The sequence below is a fragment of the Harpegnathos saltator genome, unplaced genomic scaffold, assembly GCF_003227715.2.
Source record: "Harpegnathos saltator strain DR-91 unplaced genomic scaffold, Hsal_v8.6 scaffold587, whole genome shotgun sequence".
NCBI classification, from domain to species: domain Eukaryota; kingdom Metazoa; phylum Arthropoda; class Insecta; order Hymenoptera; family Formicidae; genus Harpegnathos; species Harpegnathos saltator.
Window position 1 is genome coordinate 290,713 of NW_020230412.1, and position 21,457 is coordinate 312,169.

General features: G+C 40.3%; 2 protein-coding genes across 2 annotated transcripts in view; both read left to right on the forward strand.

Moving 5' to 3' along the window:
• Window positions 1–345: 345 nt before the first annotated feature.
• On the forward strand, window positions 346–2,694 carry Vamp7 (vesicle-associated membrane protein 7). Its single transcript, XM_011147478.3, has 6 exons — window positions 346–600; window positions 1,174–1,385; window positions 1,451–1,588; window positions 1,693–1,851; window positions 1,929–2,021; window positions 2,111–2,694. The coding sequence occupies exons 2-6, from the start codon at window positions 1,182–1,184 to the stop codon at window positions 2,177–2,179; spliced, it is 663 nt and encodes a 220-aa protein (XP_011145780.1). The 5' UTR covers window positions 346–600; window positions 1,174–1,181; the 3' UTR covers window positions 2,180–2,694.
• A 1,110-nt stretch (window positions 2,695–3,804) lies between these two features.
• Window positions 3,805–21,457, forward strand: part of LOC105186942 (proton channel OtopLc) — a 52,533-nt gene continuing 34,880 nt past the window's right edge. The window contains exons 1-3 of the mRNA XM_011147479.3: window positions 3,805–4,463; window positions 11,402–11,715; window positions 14,537–14,790. Coding sequence (XP_011145781.1) covers window positions 11,629–11,715; window positions 14,537–14,790 — 341 coding nt within the window. The 5' untranslated portion in view covers window positions 3,805–4,463; window positions 11,402–11,628. The remainder of the gene's footprint in view (window positions 4,464–11,401; window positions 11,716–14,536; window positions 14,791–21,457) is intronic.

The following is a 21,457-nucleotide window of genomic DNA, read 5'->3' on the forward strand; positions in this document are numbered from 1 at the left end:
GAGGATATTAAATTTTAACAAAATTTTAGTCTCTAAATATTATCTGTCAGTGCTAAAAGACAACACTGTTCACTGTACAACAATATTCTCATATATTTGTCAGTTTCTAACACTTTTATAATATAAAAAGAAAAATTGATTAAAGACCATTTGATAAAAGATGAAACTGGATGGAACGGAAAGAGAACGAACTTTCGTTGCGCGCTAGCGCCCTCTGCGAATTCTTACGAGCAAAGCGCAACACGTTAGAGTGACAGAATATGCAATACCCGTTGCGACTCGACTATTTCTAGAATGCGTATACTTTCTAGCATATTGTGAAGTTTACGGTCGCTATTATTGTCATCGCGCGTGTGCGAAATTTAACACTGACGTATCTACACTTATCGATGATTTCAGGAAGAGTGTGGCTGTCTAATCGCGGGAGTGTTTCGATGTTTTCGCAGAAGTTCCCAACAGGGAACAACAGATCGAACGACTGATTGTTGTCTTCGAATGGATGTGGGATAAGTGTGAATTCCAAGGATAATCATACATTGTGAAGGACGTAAGGAGCAAAGTGCGCAGCTAGTGTTCGATAATTCTTTGTTTTATATCGAGGTAATATATGTCAAGTGTCAATGTGTTTATTGATGATTTATCTCCTTGCCAAATAGATTTTAATGGAGCTTTTCATGCAATGTTTAGACAGATTCGACATGTTTAAAATTTACACAGATTTGAGTTAGAATTTATTTCGACATTTCGTCGAGTTGGTTATCGAGAGGTTAAGATAATGCCTTCAATAACGTGCGTGCATACACTTATTGTGTGCGTGTATGTGTGGAAACTAGTAATTTTTTACGGACGTCGTCGTTAAATTATAGCATTATTGATTACCTGTATTTAACAAACATTTTGTAAACTAGAAATTGGCTTCAAAGTCAAATAGACATTTGCTGTGCGTACTCTTAAAGTATGGTACCCATGTTTTCAGTTGTGATATGATAAAAGATAATAAAATACTCCCACTGAGAATATTATATCGTAAATAATGTAACGATTTATGATAAAAATAGTTGTCTCAAAATATCAGTAGAAATTATACACAGATATTATATAGGAAAAATATAATGAAATCATTTTTACATATAATGAATACATTTTACTTTAAATAACTTTCTTTACTTGCAGCTACCAATATGCCGATTTTATTTAGCGTGGTAGCTCGTGGGCCAATTATACTGGCGAAACATGCCGCTTGTACAGGAAATTTTGAGGAAGTTACAGAAAAAATCCTGACGAAAATCCCACCGCACAACGACAAACTTACTTACTCGCAGGGGCCTTACCTTTTTCACTACATCTGCGAGGATTATCTGATTTATATGTGTATTACCGATGATGTATGTATCTAGTATATCAAGAGAGAGATATTAAAAAGAGTTCTTTGTAATAAGATGTTTTGCAGGACTTTCAAAGATCCAGAGCATTTTTATATCTCAATGAAATTAAGAGAAGGTTTTTAGCTGTTTATGGACAGGGTGCTCAAACTGCCATGGCATATGCCATGAACACAGAATTTAGTCGTGTGTTAGCTAACGAAATGGTAATGTTAGCAGTAAGAAACAATATGGCTTAGAAAAGTTGCTCTATCTAAAGTAGATCTATCTTATCACCATATTTCATGTTTTTCTCTCTCTTTTTATGTAGAAACATTATAGTGAGTCAAAGGATCTTGATAGATTGTCCAAAGTTCACGGTGAGCTAGATGAGCTCAAGGATATCATGGTAAAAAATATTGACAATATAGCAATGCGAGGTGAACGATTAGAACTTCTTGTACACAAAACGGAAAACTTGTCAGCTAATGTATGCAAAAATATGGTTGTTGCTGATGTTTGTAATTAATCATCGTTCGTTTCACTAACGATCGATTTTGGTTTCAGTCCGTCACATTCAGGAAGACTAGTAGGAATTTAGCGCGCTCTTTATTTTGGAAGAATGTCAAGATCTATGTTATTGTTGGTGCTATCTTGATCGTAAGTTTAACATTATCGAGATTAACATTAGATTTAACTGTTCGACATTTTCACTGCGATCTAATTGGTATGCATTTCTTTTTGTACAGGTTACGATATATGTAATTGTCTCTATAGCATGCGGAGGATTGGCTTGGCAGAAGTGTGTCGGAAACTAATTCACATACCAGAGAACATAATAAAGACCCCAATGTCGAGCAATTGGTGCGAAGGAGGCGGATGCGCGAGAATTTAGCATGAGACTGACGAGGATCAACGCAAATTTATTATACAAGTGTAGTTTTACCGTTGCATAACACAATAAGAATGTTGTACTAATACGTATCTCTATACATACACGTATATTAATACATATATTATATACAGCCAGCGATAATTCGGTATTACATGATATGTTTGTATGTAATATAGATATTACAGTTGCATAATGTTACACGTGAGTATACAATATTATTTTATGTTATTTTACTAGTGTAAATTAGAGCCACCTGTAGCCCTCAACGGATTTATTTTCCTATTTCCGCGGTTCAAGCCATACAGTGACTTCAATTTACATTCTTATACTTACTATCTAGTTGTATCTTTTACATTAGAATACCCACACAGTGTCTATTATTCAGCATGGCGCGTTTGTTATCTTGGAAAAGCGAAAATAAAAAGACCCACACTCTGAGAAAAGTGTAGAACTTTCGCCCTTCCAATCCGTCGCGCCTGATCGCGATGCGAGTTGAGCGCGAACGAACAAACATTCCCGCAAACTCTCATCTCATCGTTAAATTATTTCTCGCTCTCCCGGCATTCCTCGTGGAATCTCGCCGTTCTACCTTACCGCGCATCCTCGCCGCTTCTTACGCCTCATTAATTACGTCGGCTTCTCTTTACGCGCACGAGAACTTTCAACATAAGCCACCCTTACTTCCTAATGACTAGTCCGCAAGGCGCATGCGCGCAGCTCCGATTTCACAAGGGCTGTAGCACGCCCCAAGCGTATCCTCGCAACTTTCATCACCGGATAATTAAATAATCGCAGTTCTCCTCCGGCGCACATCTCGCCGGATTTCTCGCGTGTCGCCAATCACGTCGGTTTCTCTCCGAGAACTTCCTTCCAAGAATGATCATCCTTAAATCAATATTAAAAAAGAAAAAAGAACATATCGTCATATTTCAACAAAAATAGGAAATCTTTTTCGCCAACGTCCTCAGCACTACCCACGCAGCGCTCCGTCAGTCTCTGCTCCCAAAAGATACAAGCGGGTGAACGACGAAAATTCCTCACACGGCATGCCGAAAGTCCGCGAAGGGTAAAACAAGGCGGAAAAAAGAAACACATATCGACGGGCTGTTTTCGTCCCCCCGGAGGCGACGGTCCACCCCCTCGCTACGGGCTTGCGCCGCGATGCAACGGAGTCGTGCGGCGCAGCGGCGTGCGACGGGTGGCGGCGTCGCGGCGCGGGTGCTCCCGTCTCGACGCCCGGGCTATCGCCAGCAGCCCGGCGACCCTCGCAGGATGTCGATGCCTCGCGTGGCGCGCCCCTCGGGAGGTGCCCAAGTGTCCCCGTGTCTCGTTACTGCGCGCCACGATTGATCGCGCTCCATCCGTCGAGTTTGATTTTGGGAAAACGCTCTTTCTCTCTCTCTCTCTCTCTCTCTCTCTCTCTCTCTCTTTCTTTCCCTTCATTACTCCCGCCGCTCCGCCGTGTTTCACGTTCTCTCTCCCTCTCCCTCCCTTCCCCCCTCTCTTCCCCCCATCTCTCTCTCTCTCTCTCTCTCTCTCTCTCTCTCTCTCTCTCTCTCTATCTTTCCCGTTTCCCGCTCGATTCGCTCAACAAGTTTCACGACACCTTTTTTTCCGGAGAGTTGCAACGGGAGTTCCAGCGCGCGGAGAGGTCAACGGAAGAAAACAGAAAGTTCCGGGTGCGCGCGCGCGCGCGCGCACGTTTTCGCGGCCTTCCTCCCTGCCGGGCGGCCAAAGAGGCTCACCGGAAGTTTCGTAACGCGGCTCGTACGCAGCCCCCGAGCGGCGGTAGTACGAGCCGCGCTCAGGTACGCGTGTGCGTGAGGGACGCGTCGGTGCGTGTGTTTACAACCTGCGGATAGTGCGGCGGCTGCGGCGGCGGCGGTGGCGTTAGGCACCGATTACGGGATATGGATTCGCAGTGGAGCCGAGCGGATGCGGAGGGCGGCAGATGACGGATCCGCGAGCCGTGCGAGAGGAGGAGCCGAATGAAAGTGAAAACGGGGGACTGCGAGCTGCGTGTTACTACCGCTACTGCTGCTGTTGCTGCTGCTGCTGCTGCTGCTGCTGCTGTTGCTGCTGCTGCTGCTGTCGCTGCTGCCACTGCGATGTGAGAGGGAGGATGCGTCGGCCTTCGGGAGAAGCACGGCGACGAAGGCTGCGGGAAGACGAGCACCGGCCGACGATGAGTGTCTCGGTTTCTTCCCGTAAGTGCGCTTCTTCCGTTCCTTCATTCAATCGTTGAACAGCGAGCGTGACCATTGAGGGCCCTTCCCGGCCGCACAGCGAGCGTCAAGTCAAGTATGCCTTTTGAACTCGGAGTTTCGCGTCGCGTACGACGCTGTTTTCAGCGACAGCTTGAGAGTCGGAGAGTCGTATTCGGTGTTCGATACGCGGAAGTCGCAACTTTCAGCATTGGAGGGAAAGAAGAACTGCTGGGGAGAGCTCGCGTTGTTGTTGGAGTCGCTAATGACATCTCCGACGATGCAATCGCGTGGAAATTGTCGGCGTGCGTTATGTCACTGCCGGGGCAAGCCTCGACAACTCCGTGTCGCCGAGACGTCGTTTGTTACGGTGGTTGACAGCTCGCTTCCGAAGAATCGAGCAAGTCGACGACGTAAGATCGATCGGACTGTATTCGGGCCCTTCTCGGAATAGACGGCCGAAATCTGCGAGTGTATTCTCGGCGGGTCAATCCGCCGACCAATTGTCATACACGCGGAGCTCTGATCGTTGCTCGCTCTCAGGCGCGTTTCAAGCGGCGAGCTGGACCTCAAGGGTGGCCAAGCAAAATCGTGAAAGTGAAATCTCGGGAACGCCGACGGATTAATACGGCGGACGACGTCGCAGCTGTAGGCTCGCAGTTTTGAAGCGACTCTGAGCCATTTCTAACCTTCCGCGAAGCGTATGGGGTTAAATCAACCCCCAGCGAATTTTTTCAAACGAGCGAACGAATCTCGCGTTCCGCCTGAGTTCCGCCTAAAAAAAAAAAGCGCGAAGAAAGATCACCTCCATTTTTGAGTTTTGGAAAAATGTTACGCTCCCGTCTCCTATCTTCGAGAAACCCCGCATGCTTCAAACTGCGACTTCCGTTCACCCGGGGGGCTCGCGGAGGACTCAGCTTGAGACATTTCGTACAAATCGAGACGTCAGCCCGGAGACTTTGTTTGTAAATAGCACGCGAGCCATGTTGGGGGCGGCTATGGTTTTTCTTCCTTTCGTTTTGATGTCGCTCGATAGCTCCGACTCTATTATTTGCCGACGTTTATTTTTCATCCTGTTGCGTGCCTCATTGCGTGCATATCTGGCGGCGCGAGGCGTATAGTTTAGATAAAACGTCGGAACGCGACATCGCCAGCGTAAAAAGGCAATGAACCGCTTCCGAGCATGGAAATACGCCGCTGCTTTCCTCGCACGCGACGGAAAAATCGTTGCTACGGAATTCTGGGAAAGCAACAACTGCACACCGTTGTAGCAGAGTGACCGAGCTATCGACGGCGCTGGATATAGAATTTGCGTATCGATCCGTGCAGGGGCGATCCTTCCGTCTCACTGTGCCGATGTCACGTCGGGGCTGCTTTCACGATGCTTCCTGTTTGTATCGTCACGCTTCACGGATGTGTACAAATCACTTTATCGCTCGGCGAAATTGTTGTCGCGATAGTTTCTCCTTCGATCCACGCGCTCGATTCATCCGCAATTTCATCGCGGAAATTACGTTTGCGTTTATCGCTGGGCGCTCGAAAAAGAAAATAATTCAGGCCCCGTTGGTACAAAAACGAAATAAATTAATGAATAGTCAGCAGAAGGATGAATTCAGGATAATCGGAATATCTGTGAAATTTGTGTATGAATTTGTGTATACGAGTTTAATCTTACGAATCTGATTAAACGAGTTTATTTTCGCTTTTCGTCGCACTGCAAAATCCCTATACAGCCTCTTACTAATGCCCCCTTGTCGAACCATTTTCATTGTGTACATCTCAGCACGGCTCTAATTGATTTATTTTTTAATAACAAGCGCAGGCCCTTTATTTTGTTCGTACGTTGAGCGAGCTTTAAATAAATTATTTACCTCTTGACAACAAACGTAGGCTTTTACTCGGGGCTTTTGTTAAATAATTTTATCTGCATTAACGTGTATTTATCGTTAATGTGTGTCGACGACTTACGCTTGCCATCGGCACTTTTGCCTTTCAGTCGAGAGACCTTTTCAATCTTCCGGGCAGTTCGCGATCGGTATTGTTCCGCGTGCGAGAGCTGTGCGGCCGCGAAACCGCTTGCATTTGCTACGACCAGCCCAGAATTTAGCGCCTGACCCCAAGGCTGCTTCTGCTGTGCCCAGTGTTTCCCTAATGCGCGCGGGGAGTCATTTTGATGGAGAAATATTCGATGCCACGTATACGAACCATAAAACGTTCGAGAAACGGGAGGGTCCGTCTCGTGGAATGGCGTTAGGGACGAGCCCGAGCGGGAAGAATGTTCATTGACGTTAGAACTCCTGCGTCTCTTTCCCTTTCTCCCCCCCCTCTCTCTCTCTCTCTCTCTTTCTCTCTCTCTCTCTCTCTCTCTCTCTCTCTCTTCGGGCGAGGAAGCTCTTCGCCAGCCCCGCACTGGATTACTCATAAGAGGACAAATGTCTTCTGAAGGTACGATGCATTGTTTTCTTCCCCGACGGATTTAACGATTCATCTCGACGAAGTACTCACTCATATGGGAAATTTCTTCGGGTCTAATTAGAATCTAGTCCGGCCCCTGCTGAGATCTACGCAGGTTCCAGTTTCCGCATAGGGAATTTTCTAATTGGGATCTAATTCGATTTTCCGAAATACTTTTGAATACGCGATTCTAAATGGGCAGCTCAAGATTTTCCCGATGTTGAAAATTCCCGATGAGAAAATGAATCAAATCCCCTTCATCGTTTTAATAAAATAAGTGCGATTCAATAATTTCAGTAAAATTAATATAAATTGGTCTTACAACTTGAATTAGCTCAAAATATGAAATAATTTGCTGCAATAATTAGGATAATATTTATCACAAAATAGATTTGTTTTATGAGCAGTTTAACAATTGTTTGCATATTTCTCTGCAGCACGTAAGAATTTGTTTATGTGTGAGAAGAAAAATATCGAGCAAGACAGACAATTAAGTCTCCACTTAATTAAATCTCGGCGACTGCTCGTCCAACCAAGTTACCCGATATTTCTCTCTTTCTCTCTCCCTTTTTTTTTTTCAATTATATAAAGTAGTAAATTCCCATATAAACTCAGATAATACACATAAATTCTGCATAGAAGAATTCATCCGTTTCGTGCGTTTGTACATTAATAAGATTTACTGAATCTATTAGTAATAAAAGCTATATAAAAGAGATGAGAAAAAAGTAAATTGGATAAACAGATTAGACCAGGAATCGAACCCGGGACCTTTTTCTTGCCGAGCGACTGCTTTACCCGAACCAAGATATCCAAACCCCGCACTTTGATATATCTTTCTCTCTCTCTCTTTCTCTCTCTCTCTCTCTCTCTCTCTCTCTTTCTGTTTTACTTATTGACATTTGACAGCCCGTGTCGGGCTTTTTGACTTAAGCAAGGAGAACTTATAACCCATATTCAGTTGTATTATTTCGACTGAAAAATAAATGCTGATACAAAAGTACCTATTAAATTCAATATATGCATGTACATCACGGTATTACTATGATATCGGCAGAACATCGAAAAAGACGCGATGATAATGTCAGCGAACTGCAAAATGTTAAGTTTATATCCTGATGGTGTTTTTGTAGAAAAATATAATTTATGATATACAATAAGACATGTATATACATATAGAGTGTCCGAGATATTTTGGAAACGAAAAATTGTGAAGATTAATCAGATTAAACTGAGAAGAAAACTCATGTACCGCCGAAATCTTTTGCCGAAATCAATAGAATAGTTATTAAGTTATTAATAATTGAAAATGAATCTATAACTATTTTATATTTATAAATAGAAGCTCTTTTAATTGATAATTTAAAAATTTGCGTACTTATTTGCAAAGTGGTAAAGGACTTTTTTGTTCAGAATGACATAAAGCGATAAATATGAGTATATTGAATTTTGAACTTTGAATCTTGAACCTATCGCTAGACACAATAGCCGTCATATAATTGTAGATTAGATCATTCTGAACAAAAAAATTCCTTACTATTTTGCAAATAAATTTTGCAAATTTTCAAATTATCAATTAAAAGAACTTCTGGATGTAGTAATTTTCAATCATTAATAACTTAATAACTATTGCGATTTTTGCAAAATGATACTTGACTTTTCCTCTTAGTTTCATCTTCATTAATCTTCATAATTCTTCATTCCCAAAAGATCTCGGACACTCTGTATATTGTTATGTGTATGTGTATATATAATTAATTTGCCGTTAAGATGAGTAACTAATTTTACTGTTGTGCTAAAAAGAAATTTGGTACATTAACAAAATCGTCTGTTGCAATAACTGAGACAACATCTATTGAGTTGGTCTAAAGTAAATCGATAATCATTTTCAAGTAGAATTTTTATGCTGCACGGACAAATCTACTTCATTATAATGCTGGATTTTGTCCAACAAGCTACACATCGAATTAATTAAATTCATTCAAATTCATTTTTCCAACGCAGACTTTAAATTATTTCAAATCCTATTTATTTTCTTTTATAAAAGTGTATCAATGTCGATGTTGAAAAAAGCGCAATTTTCATAATATTTCTACTTCGATTTTAAATAAGAAATCCATCTTTGGAACAAGAGTAGGATTCTCAATTGATTATCAAAGCAATTTTGGGACAAATCTGGGAACTCAAATTGAAATCCATGACTGTATCTGGAAAAACTCTGAAAAATTTTCTACAATAAAGAATGAAATTCACAGTTGGAGTCAGAGCATTTTTATGTTTCTCTCGAAACTGACTAAATGTTGCAATTCTTTTCTTCGACGAGTTTCGCCGCGCGTTCTGCATTCGATAATGCAGAATGGGTCTCTTGGGTATCATTAAAAAAATTAATTCTCCTAGATACCTTGCGAAAACAATCGGAGAAAAATCTTGCAATGGTCGAAGCCAACAGTGCATATTGCGAGGGAAGCGAGTCTTTTCCGCAGTCGAAGACCAGAAAGAGAAGCGAGTACATATATATCGATCCTCTTTCTCGAGAGAAATACAGTTCTGAAGACACGAGACAAAGCCCTAGACGTGTTCGCAAATGCTCGCTCCACAATTGTCAGCATACGAAATGACGTACAAGAATGCGGCACAAAGCGCGGCTCGAGTTTCGCAGATTGTATCGCCGAGCCGGGCTTTGCATTAACTTTCGCGAGCGAGTAATTATGCATTCCGCGCGCATAAGGCAGCGTCTTAGACACGGATATCCCGTTACTTCGCCAACAACAACTCCGCGCAACGAGCTTGCCTCGGTAAGTCTCGGCGGCAACACGACTAAGCCGTTAAGTACGCAAGTCTTGCAAGTCCTCGTAAGATAAACTGGAGCTTACCTTGCGATATGTTCCGCATGTTGCTCTCGCGGCAGCGCGTTTCGATCGAACTTGCTAATAAAATCGCTCGATAAAACGGAGAGCAAGAGCGAGAGAGAAAGAGAGAGAGAGAGAGAGAGAGGGAGAAGAGGGGTGAGGGGGAGGGAGACTCTCGTTTGCTCGCTCGTTCGCTGCTTTTTACATGAATAATCACGTCCCGTGCGACTTAAAACCTTCTCCGTGGCCAGCGGGCGATCGTCGCGAGCCATAATTACGTTACGCAGTTTCGCTCGAAATTATCACCGCGGGATAATTAAGTCGAAGACAAACAGGCGGCCAGATTTAATTTCCTACCTGGCTCCCTAATTAGTTTCGATTTTACAAAGTACGTCCCTGCAGCCGCCGTCTCGTCTCTCGTCACCTTACGTAATTAAGTGCATCGAAGTCCGTCCCCGAAGTTGCCCGAGGACAGCAACCGGATGAAGTTCTCTGCGTAAAACACGCGACAAGTCGAAAAAATCCGGGGAGATGCGATATTCTCTGTTTGTCTTCGTCTTCGAGCGAAGTATGTCTAAGCTACGTCCAGGGAATATTCTGCAGGTTTTAAACGCCTTTCCGAGGCGCCGCTAAGACGCTTTTCGGACATTTGCGCCGTTTGCGGATCGTATTTGTTGCTCGGGAAGGGTCGGGCGGTCGTTTCCGTCTACTTGAGGAGCGAGAGAAACTCGAGAGGGCTTACGTGCGAAATTAGAGGGCCAAAGTTTTCAGTGATGTGAGACATTTGTCCGCAAATCGCGATTAATCGCACTCGACGCGACGTCGTCCTTAGCAGTCTGCCTTCTTTCCGCTGCGCCACCTTGCGCTAATTGTCTTTCCCTCTTTCTTCTTCCATCAAATCTCAAGAGTGAGTCTGTTTCCTTTCTTCAAGTTCCGAAAGTGTACACTAGCTCTTCGCCAAAAAAAGGAAAGAAAAAAAACACAGTCTGTTGCTTTCAGCTGCTCTCTTCGATCCATCTCTTGCGATCTTATTCTCTCTCTCTTTCTTTTTCTTCCAGCAAGTTTCGATTGAGTATCGCCTGTTCTTTTTCACCGAATTACTTTGCACCTTTGGCCCTTTCACAGCAAAACAAGCAAGCCAGCCTCAAGAGGGAAGAACAACGAAGCGTCAGTTAAAAAGGACCTATTGGCACATTTCCCGGGCCGCTCGGCGTCTAATTTAACGCGCGATAAGCGTCGACGGAAAAATCACAGTCTGTCGGCGCGCGTTCCGCGCCAGTGTCTTTCCGCGAGGGCGCTAAGGGGTGAAGGGAGACGCCTTTGAGACACCCGGGGTTTAAAAGTTGTCATTGTGAAGAGGGCCGCGCGCGAGCGCGATCGCCGACTCTTTTCATCGGAGTATTTTCGCATCGCACGCTCTCGAGGATGGTCTCTCTTGCTCCTTCTCCCTTCCTCTTTGCCCCACCTGCTCACCCCCCTCTCTCTCTCTCTCTCTCTCTCTCTCCCTCTCTCTCTCTTTCTCTCTGTCTATCTACCACAAGCGAAGAGCAGGCAGGCAGGTGGAAGAGGAGGAAGAGAAGGAGGAGGAAAAGGAGGTGACGTTGAGACGATCTGTCTTTCAAGGGCCGATTCTTTCAGGCTGCAAACCCGGTGGTGGATTGTATGTGCAAGGGCCCACCCTCTTTAGAATTCCCCGGCCGTAAAGGAGCGAGGAGCTCGTCGAAGACAAAGACCACGGGGAGCTGGCGCGCAAGAGGAGCGGTTAGAACGAGGAGGAGGAGGAGGAGGAAGCGGAGGAGAGGCGCGACGTGGAAGCGCAGTTGAGTGGTGAAAAAGCGAGACGGATAGATAAGGAGATAAGGAAGATGGGAGAGAGCTCGCCGGATCTCAGCCTCCGGCTACGCCAGGGCAGTTCCGACTCCAGAGATTCCTTCTACATGGACTTCGCTCAGGTACGCTGGCGCAGATGAGGGTGGAAGGGTGCGAGAAGCCGCGTCTCGTAGATTAAAAATCATCTGTCTCGAGTGCCGGGGGTAATTACTCGCAAAGATTTCAGGGGCAGCGCCGACGAGAATTACGTAGTTAGCGCGGATCGCGACTTCCGGATCGCCGCTGCTGAGCTCACTTATTTATATAATGTATGCTCTGTATGTTCTCACTTACGTACGTAAACCGGCGTGATAATTCTTTTTACTTTCGCTGGACCTCTTGATATATTTCGGTCAAACACATTCATACATTCATCTTCATATTTCATAGAACCCGAAGGCCTAGCGCCATCTATGCGAGGTTCATCTATCGCTATAAAGTTATCGCTATTAAGTTAAAGAGGGGAATGAGTGTTTATGTACGAAACCGTCTTGTTAAAAAAAGGTTTTCTTTTAATTTTGAAATAAAGTTTTGTTCACATTTACACAAGACCTTTCGAAAGTTTCAAAAAGTACATTGATTTAGCTGCTTGTAATTTTTAGACTACATCAAAATTGACGTATTTACATAGCATAGTTTGGATATAATCTTATTCTGTGTATACTTTACAAACATAATTGGAGAAACACGATTAGTCTCTTAAATCGTGCTACTTATTGCCTGTATTGTAACGGTATAATTTAAGAATTTCCAAAGAAAACTATATTTATAATTATTATTCTTAAAGTCTATTAAAAGCAGTTTATTTTTTTCTTCCTACCTACATCTATTTTTTGTTTTAATTAAAAAACAGATTATTGTTTAATAGTTGGTTACTTTTTAATGAAATTTTGAAAACGAAAATGTTTTATTTCTATAATTTTAATTTCGAGGATGTAATATATAAATTCTGCAACTTTTAGTTACGTGGTCAAAGAATGATTTTATAAATCAATTAAAAAGTCAAATTTATATATAAAACAAACTTCAAATAAAAATGGATATAATTGAAATAATTATTTTAATAAGTTATTTTAATCTTTATTTTTATAATTAAAAGTATTTTTTTAGTTCTTCATGCAAGCTGTGATTTTAATTAATTTGTTAGTTAAGTTTCTAATAACAAAAATATTTAATTTTTGTAATTTTAATGTTCGTTTTTTAATTAAAAAAATTTTTTTCTTTAGTTTTTATACAAACTGTACAAAATTTTAACTAAACACGTATTTATTTAAATTGTTTGTCGATTTTTTCTTAAATATCTCTTAAGTATATATTTTTTATATAAATTTTGTTATATGTATTTTTTATTTCTTGTCTGTATATTTTATGTTTTATATAGCAATGACTATTACTATCTTGAATATGCCTTGCCATTAAGATATATTGTTGAGATTCGACAAAATAAAAAACGAAAAAAGCGTCAGAAGACGAACGCTTCTGTAATTTTGTAATCTCTGCTAGGTTAATTTACTTTCAAACCTCTTATATTTTGAAGATATGTAAGATGGTAATAATCAGTTTTTTCCTCACCTCTGTGCATATATTTGTTATGTATATTTTATTTCTCTAATGTATTTTTTGTTTAACATATAAATTATTTTTTTCTTAAATATATTTTTTTCTTAAAAATATACCTTACCTGCATATATATTTTCAAATATCCTGAATCTATATTCCTCTATTTTTCCTATATTTTTCCTCAGTATATTTTCGAGCTCTATGTAGTATTTGAATCGTAAACTGCAAAGTTTTACTTTCATATGGAAACACTACGCGCGGGATTGGAGAGTGCATAGATGAAAATTCAATAATCATCCTTCGCACCCTCGACGTTCAATGTGGAGTAGCAGTGGATAATTTTTAGGACGCGTGTATTTAGGACGAGTGTATTGCGACTCGATAAATTTCTATCGGGTCAATCTCGCCGGATATTCGCGGCTATATTTGACCTTCCTAAAATCGGATTAAAGTGTAGCAACGTGTCAATAACAGAAATATCGCGCCAACATATAGAGTCGTATGCCAAGAAAGACAAATTCAATATCCTCGTACATATCCTCGAAACTGGGACGACCCTAAAAATAGTCGGCCCATGAGAACGATCGAATAATTTAGAGTGATGCATTTGAAGATCCGTATTTATGCTCAATCCGATAAAACAATTTTATCGTTTGACTTTAGTAAAAATGCCGATAATGCATTTAGTAATTTTTTTTAGACTTTCTTTTTTAAGGATAAAACATTTCTGTCGTTTAACTTTAGTAAAAAATGTCGATAATACATTTAGCATTTTTTATAGACTTTCCTTTTTGAGGATTACGGCATATAAAATATCTCTGAGAATGTTTTAATTACATTAAAAGATATTTTAATTGATCTATCTACGTCTTTTAATAATACGTTCTTAGAGCTAATTTAACAATATCTGCTTATTTTAGAGGAAAATTATTTTCACTAATTTTCTAATTGCCTATGTAATACAATTTATTTTAATTATTACCTGCTGAGGTCATATTTTCTAAATCAAATTTTAAATCTACTCGGTATCCTTTTGCCAAAAATAAAAAAAGACATTGCATTTCCGAAATAAAGATTTATCAGTCGATTAAATTGTTCACAATATGACGATCGATTAATTTTGCTTCAATGCTCAACATTGTACGTAACATGCAACAGTCTCACGAGTGATCTTGTCCGCCAGCACAGATTTTCTCACGCGGCGAAATATCTCGATACTTTGTAAATTATTATCCTGCCATTGTGCGGAGATACGTGAGACGGTCTTTGGGGGTTGAAACTCTCGCTAACAAAAGCGGCTGGCCGCATCGACTATACCGGCGCACCCCCGTTTGCACCCCGTAGGGTATCGATTCCGATATCGAGGAAGTGACGCGACCAGGCGACAATAATTCCGATCCGATGCTGGAGAATCATCTGGAAGAGAACGGGAACGAGCTGCCACCAATCGAGGACATCACGACGATCCCGGAGGAGGCATCGGAGGAATTGAGGGAGGAGGAGGAGGCGGCCGCGCTGGAGGCTGCTCTACGAACGCCGGACGGCGGCACGATTAGCACGGAGATTGAGAAACCGCCGGGCACGGCCACCACGCAGGAGTGAGTAGAGAAAAAATATCTCTTAACCAGAGTTGCACTAGCCATCCCAAATTCAATAGTCCGGATTTTACCGTCGGTGGCCGGCTGTGCAGCTGACATTAAAAATATTTCGATTATTAAACATTCCTTATCTACTGCATTCTTCGGAAGATATATTTTTACACATTATATTTTCAGTTTTTTTTTAATCTGTCCAGATTTTACAGTTTTCAAATTTGACCACTCTACTCTTTAAAACTGTAAAACTTATGGCAAAATTCAGCGTCCAGTCATGAGAAGAAAAGAGACGAGTAATTTAGATGTCATACCTCTTTTTCTGTTCAATGAGCTTTGGTTGGCAAAAAGTTCTTTATGACCCTTATTGCAAATTTCACTTTTATTCGCAGCAATACACTTAATTAGAAGTGTAGAGCTCGCTGTGACGCATCTTTGCACCCGGCGTGTCACGTTGAGCGGAGCTGCAATGCTTGCAGCTCGAAGAGAAAAGCATAGATATTGTTGACATTTTTGCCTCTCTTTCCCGTTTTTCCCTATCTGAGTTAGCTCCCCAGTATAGTACAGTACATAAATTGTTAAAAACCGTAGATGTAAGATTGATGTAAACTAAAGCTAGAAACCCGATTAGGATATTGTCTTCAATTTTTGTAGTTTTGCAGAAGAAAGGACTGACTAAGCAGACTCACAGACTCACGTAGAAATTTCTCAGGATTATCCTGGATATAGCATAGATTCTGATTAGAATTCCTAATTTTGTCGCAAAATTGGTTATCTGATCACGACATCAATGGAGAATTCTATTCTTATTCCAAATCAATTTTCCATCTATAACCGAAAAGTTCTTTGGAAATTCGCATTCTTTTTTAGTTAGTCAACAGCGTCGGTATACTTTTACAATGGAAAAAAAAATGAATTGCTCAATTTAACAAATTTCCAGCTTGTTGGGCAAAATTGAATAATACTTAAACATTTCTTTTTAATACTTGAACATTAAATTTAAAATTTGAATTTGCTTTATTAAAATAAACTTTACTAAACTAAACTTTATAAAATTAAAATTTGTTAAACTTAAAATTTGTTTAAGTATTGTTTAAGTACAAAAAATTATATATAAAAGTATATCAATTAATAATAATTGAAAAATCATTGTCAATTTGCCTATATAGGGTACTTAGAAAAAGGGTTCCAGGTTCTTACAGAGTAGATAGTAATACAGGGAAATCGATTCGTTTTTATCGGAAACGAACCTCACAGACATATATCTTTCCTGACTCTTAGCAAAATAGCAAAACAAAAATGCTGCAAAAGTTTTTATCCTACACATTTTGGCCGGTTTCGACCTGTGATTCCTTACGGCGAGTCCTGCGAAATAGCATTGACAAGATTTCGACCAACTTGTTCGACCAGAAGTAATTCCTTAACAACCTTTCTTGACCTTTAATTTTTTACATCCTGAATTAATTTATCCAAGATCTTCTTATTACATTTTTATGCAGTTAAATAACTTTTGGCATATCATAAACGTAAGGAGTAGGAAAAAGTAAATTTCATAACATTGGCGCCAAATTTAATGATTTTAAGGTGGTACTTATAAGTACCGAGAGAAATAAAGAGTGAGATAAGAAGAAGTTATAAGCCATATGAGCATTTATGTAGAGCGATACTTTTAAGTTCTGTCATGATATAAAGCGTTAAGCAGAAGCAACCAGGATCCGAGGATCGATTGGAACATTAATTATATCCAGTCTGAGTTCTAGTTACACTTTTCTATCTTCCCCTAAACAAGAAACGATCCCAAGAAGCAGTGCACCGAGTGGTTCTTCAACTTAAGTTTGCGTCTTGAGCCGGCGGTTACGGCGATTTGTGCGTGAGGTCTCTTACCCTCGCGCGGCGTGTCGCCCCCGCGCGTAACGCGCGCCACTCGAGACGCAACTCGCTCTCTCACTTTCCCCCGTTACTAATTTTCGTGATCGTTAACGATCCACACTCGCGACGTCGCGCGCCTCGCCGGGCTCGCGCGGGCCACTTGACTCGCGGCCTGAAAAGCCGGAAGCGGGAGAAGCGAGCGAGCGAACGGAATAAACGGGCGGTTCTCGCGGCTCGCGGCAGCCGAGCAGTCGAGGCCGTCGTTTCCAGTTTATGTGCCGAGTCGACTGATTTAAGCCGCTCGGTGAGTGGCGAGGGGAGAAGGGAGAAATAATAATTAATGTCCTCGTCGACGCCCTGCGCGCGCGAGAGGGGGAGGGACAAGAGAAGCGGAGAAAGAGAGCGAAAGCGTGAAGAAAGCGCGGGCGGGTGGTGCCGATTCGGCCGTCGTTTTGTATCGATTGTCGCCGCTTTGTATGCACCACCGCAACGCAAATTACAGCCTCCCCTAAAGTGCCCGGCGTTTCTCCACGCGTCTCTTCATTGGAGTGACCAACGCCGGAGTGCCGCGCTGCGCAGCGCGGCGAGACGAGGCGAGACGCGGCGGTCCCGAGAGCGCGAGCGGCATTAATCACCGTCTACGATTAACGCACGTTTCCCTCGGTTTGCCGGCGCACTCGCTTCCCTGCACTTCGTACACCGTCGGCAATTAAAGCTGATCGTGAAAAATGCCCGGGCGATCTCGCAGTAGTAACGCGCCGATTTCTCCCTGCGTCATCAATTCCACGTCCGTTCTACGGACGGGATTCACCGTCCCGACGATGCAATTTCCGACGGACGTCGTAAACCGATGTCTCGTGCCGTCTCGTCCCACGAACATATGAGACGAGTTTACATTCGTCTCAAATATTATTTGAAATACGAGACTTTGCCGTGTCTCGAAGGTGTCGACTGCTGGAGACAGGTCGTTGACTCATCGCGGTGCGCCCAGCTGGGTCTGTCTCGATACGGTGTAGTTGTTATTCTGCCGGCAAAATGTTGGTACTTGTGACTGCAATTGCAAGGAAATAATTGCGATGAAACAATTATAGCTATTTTATAAAAATGAAATGTAGAGAAAATAGGCTATAACGAGACATACGAGCAAACATAGGGTGTTTAAAAAAAGGGTTCTGGACTTTAAGAACAGATAGTAACAGATATTAACAACATGGAGGAAAAAAGTCTTAATAAATATGGGTCGAAAAATTAATATTGTCAGAGTTATCAACAATGATTTATTTTAATTAAAACGAGTGATTTACTCACTTCTGGCCATATATGGTATATGGCCATATGTGAAATGCATTTCTGCCACTTCTTGATTAGAGTCGAGAATAGAGAAAATATCATTTTTATAGTACTGTGAAAACTTGTGACAGCTTTCTGAACCGAGGATATCTGACTAACAATTGCTTTCTGAGGCATGCATATAAATAGAAAGAAAACAGATGTTTTGTTTACATGTCGTGCAAGAGTGAAGAGAATTTTTTTAGAGACACTTTTAAAGCGCGGTAGCGAAGCGAGTAAGTCACTTGCTTTAATTAAAATAAATAATTATTCATAACTCCAATACTAATTACAATACTAATTTGTTGACCCATGTTTATCAGGACTTTTTTTCTCTATTTTGTGAATATTATCTGCTCTCAAAGTTTTGGAATTAGTGGAAATTTTTTTAAACACTCTGTATGAAATATTCAAGGCAAGCAAGAAGCAATGCCGGAAAGAGCGATAAATTGCATCGAAATATTAAAATCGATTAAAATTGATATATTTTACATTTTAATAAATTTGAATAAAATTTAATAAATTTTAATAAATTAAATGATTGACTTTCACTTGCCTTTAATATTTTGCGCTTATATTTCATTATAAAAAAAAGAGGAACATGAGGTTGAACAACTCGAATCGAGTTAAATGAACTCGATTGCGGCGTTGTATACAGAAAACTAACCACTTTAATTCTTTCAGCAAAATTTCTATGTTTTTTAATCTCTCGTTTGTGTAAAAATTTAGTTTGGAGAGAAGATGGAATTTTTATTGAGAATTTCAATTCCCATGAAGCGATTATAAATCCGGTCCGATAAATTGTCAATCGCATTTAACGATTTACCTGTGTATTTAACGTCGAATTAATCTTCCATCGGGGATAAAGTTATTCGTATAATGCGGTCAGGTTTGGTAGTTGAAAGAATATTTGTAATATATCATACATTCAACCATATTCCAGTTTTATTAACTTTTCACTGTCGACTAAATTTGGTTGAAATTCTTCTACGTCTAGTTATTGATCCAATTCCAATTCTATTCTATTCGATTCGATTTCAAACTCGCGCAACAACTGAGACATCGTTCTTTTGCTCAATGTTGAGACTTTGATTATACTTTGCATGTTCCGTTTCGATATTATTGGTAAAAGAGAAATACGGCTAAAATTTGATCAACTTCTTTTGTGATCTATTGACTCGATTGAAAAATTCAGTCAAAAATTTGGCTTTATTGCAGTCTGATGGGAACTGGTATTTCGCAAACTAAGTGTGACATTTGCCTTTAATGGATTAAATCTAATAATTTAAATTCCTACGTTAGATTATGGATCTATTTTCATTCGATCTGACTTGAGATTGAAGTTTGTGCAGAAAAATTTCGCATAACTCTAAAATTGATTTCTCTTCGTTAGATTTGTATCTTGATCAACAATGTCACGTCAATAATACTACCTTATATGCATATTACTACACTAAGAAAAATGTATTATTGCGTGAACCAAAATTTTGTTGTAACAACAAAATAATTTGGTTAAAATATGCCCAACAAAACTATTTAGTTCCTATAAAAAATTTCTTATTTGATTACGATATATTCGTATAACGTAATACTTTTGTTATAGCAACCAAAAAGCTTTAACTATATGAATTTTGTTAAAAGTACTATAATTTTTTCTTAATATATAAAATCTAAATTTTAGTGCACAGAAAGACAAAATAGTATTAGGCATTATTTTAGTTTATATAAAATAATATTTCGTTATTATGTAATTTTTATGGATAAAATAACTAAAATGCTTAATTTTTATATATGAAGTCTAAGAACAAAATCATTTGGTCCAGAGAACAAAGCAGAAAAATATATTTATTTGAGACAACTAAATATTTTGTTATATAAAACAAAATATTTGGTTGCTATTAAAAAATACCTCAACCAAACAGTTTTGTTAGAGATACTAAATTTTTTTCCTAGTGTACGTCAGAAATATTTAAAATAAAAAAAATATTTTTCCGGTTTAAGTACTATTTGCTTAAACCTATATCTTTTTATTTAAATAACAATTGCTTTTTTATGAAAAATTATGGCTTAGAAACGCATATTTCATAATTTAGAAGAAGTTTACACTAGGAAAAAATATTTAGTATCTCTAACAAAACTGTTTAGTTGAGGCATTTTTTAATAGCCACCAAATATCTTGTTTTATATAACAAAATATTTAGTTATCTCAAATAAATATATTTTTCTGTTTTGTTCTCTGAGCCAAATGATTTTGTTCTTAGACTTCATATATAAAAATTAAGCATTTTAGTTATTTTATCCGTAAAAATTACATAATAACGAAATATTATTTTATATAAACTAAAATAATGCCCAATGGATACTATTTTGTCTTTCTGTGCACTAAAATTTAGATTTTATATATTAAGAAAAATTATAGCACTTTTAACAAAATTCATATAGTTAAAGCTTTTTGGTTGCTATAACAAAAGTATTACGTTATACGAACAAATCGTAATCAAACAAGATATTTGTTTACAGGAACTAAACAGTTTTGTTAGGCATATTTTAACCAAATTATTTTGTTGTTGCAACAAAATTTTGGTTCACGCAACAATACATTTTTCCTAGTGTACCATTTCAGTGCATAAATATATAATAGTACTTGAAAAAATATTTTTTACTCTTTAGGCGTTTTTTTCTTAGCGCATTGTTTTCTCGTTTTCTCGAGCTACAAAAGAATATGGCTAATACCAACAATGGCTACGATTTGTAACGAGATTGGTCATTCTTTTCTGAGCATAGAAACGTAAATCTGTCACTATTCGTTGAATGGCGTTGTCGTAGTTGATGAAAACGTCATCGATTTTATATACTCGCTCGCGTGATAACGCCGATTTTCTCCGTTGAACATGCTCGCTGGTCGTCGCGGTGTCCCAAGTGAGGCGATTCGTCTGCTCCGAATGCCGAGGGTCTCCCTCGGACTCTGGGCGAGCAATCGCGTCTGGTCTGCGGGAGAATTCGGTCCATCTGTAGAACTCGATTACTTCCGCCGGATATCGAACGTGAATTCGCGTGCACGGGATATCAGAGCGTCAGAGTTAATATTGACCCGTCACTCGGTTATGGCTCACGCTCGACCTTCGCGCGCATCTTCCCTCTTGCTTCCGGTTCAGCCCTCAGAAACCTGCTAACCCTCTCCCACGAGCGATCTCCTTCGTGCCGCCGACCTTTCCGAGCCTCTCTCGTCTCCAATCTAGCGGGAAAGCAGCTTATTCCGTCGATTTACATGCAGATTCAATCAACGTAGACACATACTCGCGACGACGTGGCCTTCTCGGCAGGAGAAAATTTACGGCGTCTAGGAGTAGGCAGTTTCCCAGCGCCCGTTCCGATTAAAATTCCCAACTTCGATGTTACCACTGTTAGAGAGAGAATCGCGTACCTGAAATATTATCTTTCTACAGAAGTATCACGTTCAAGAGTTACAACTTGC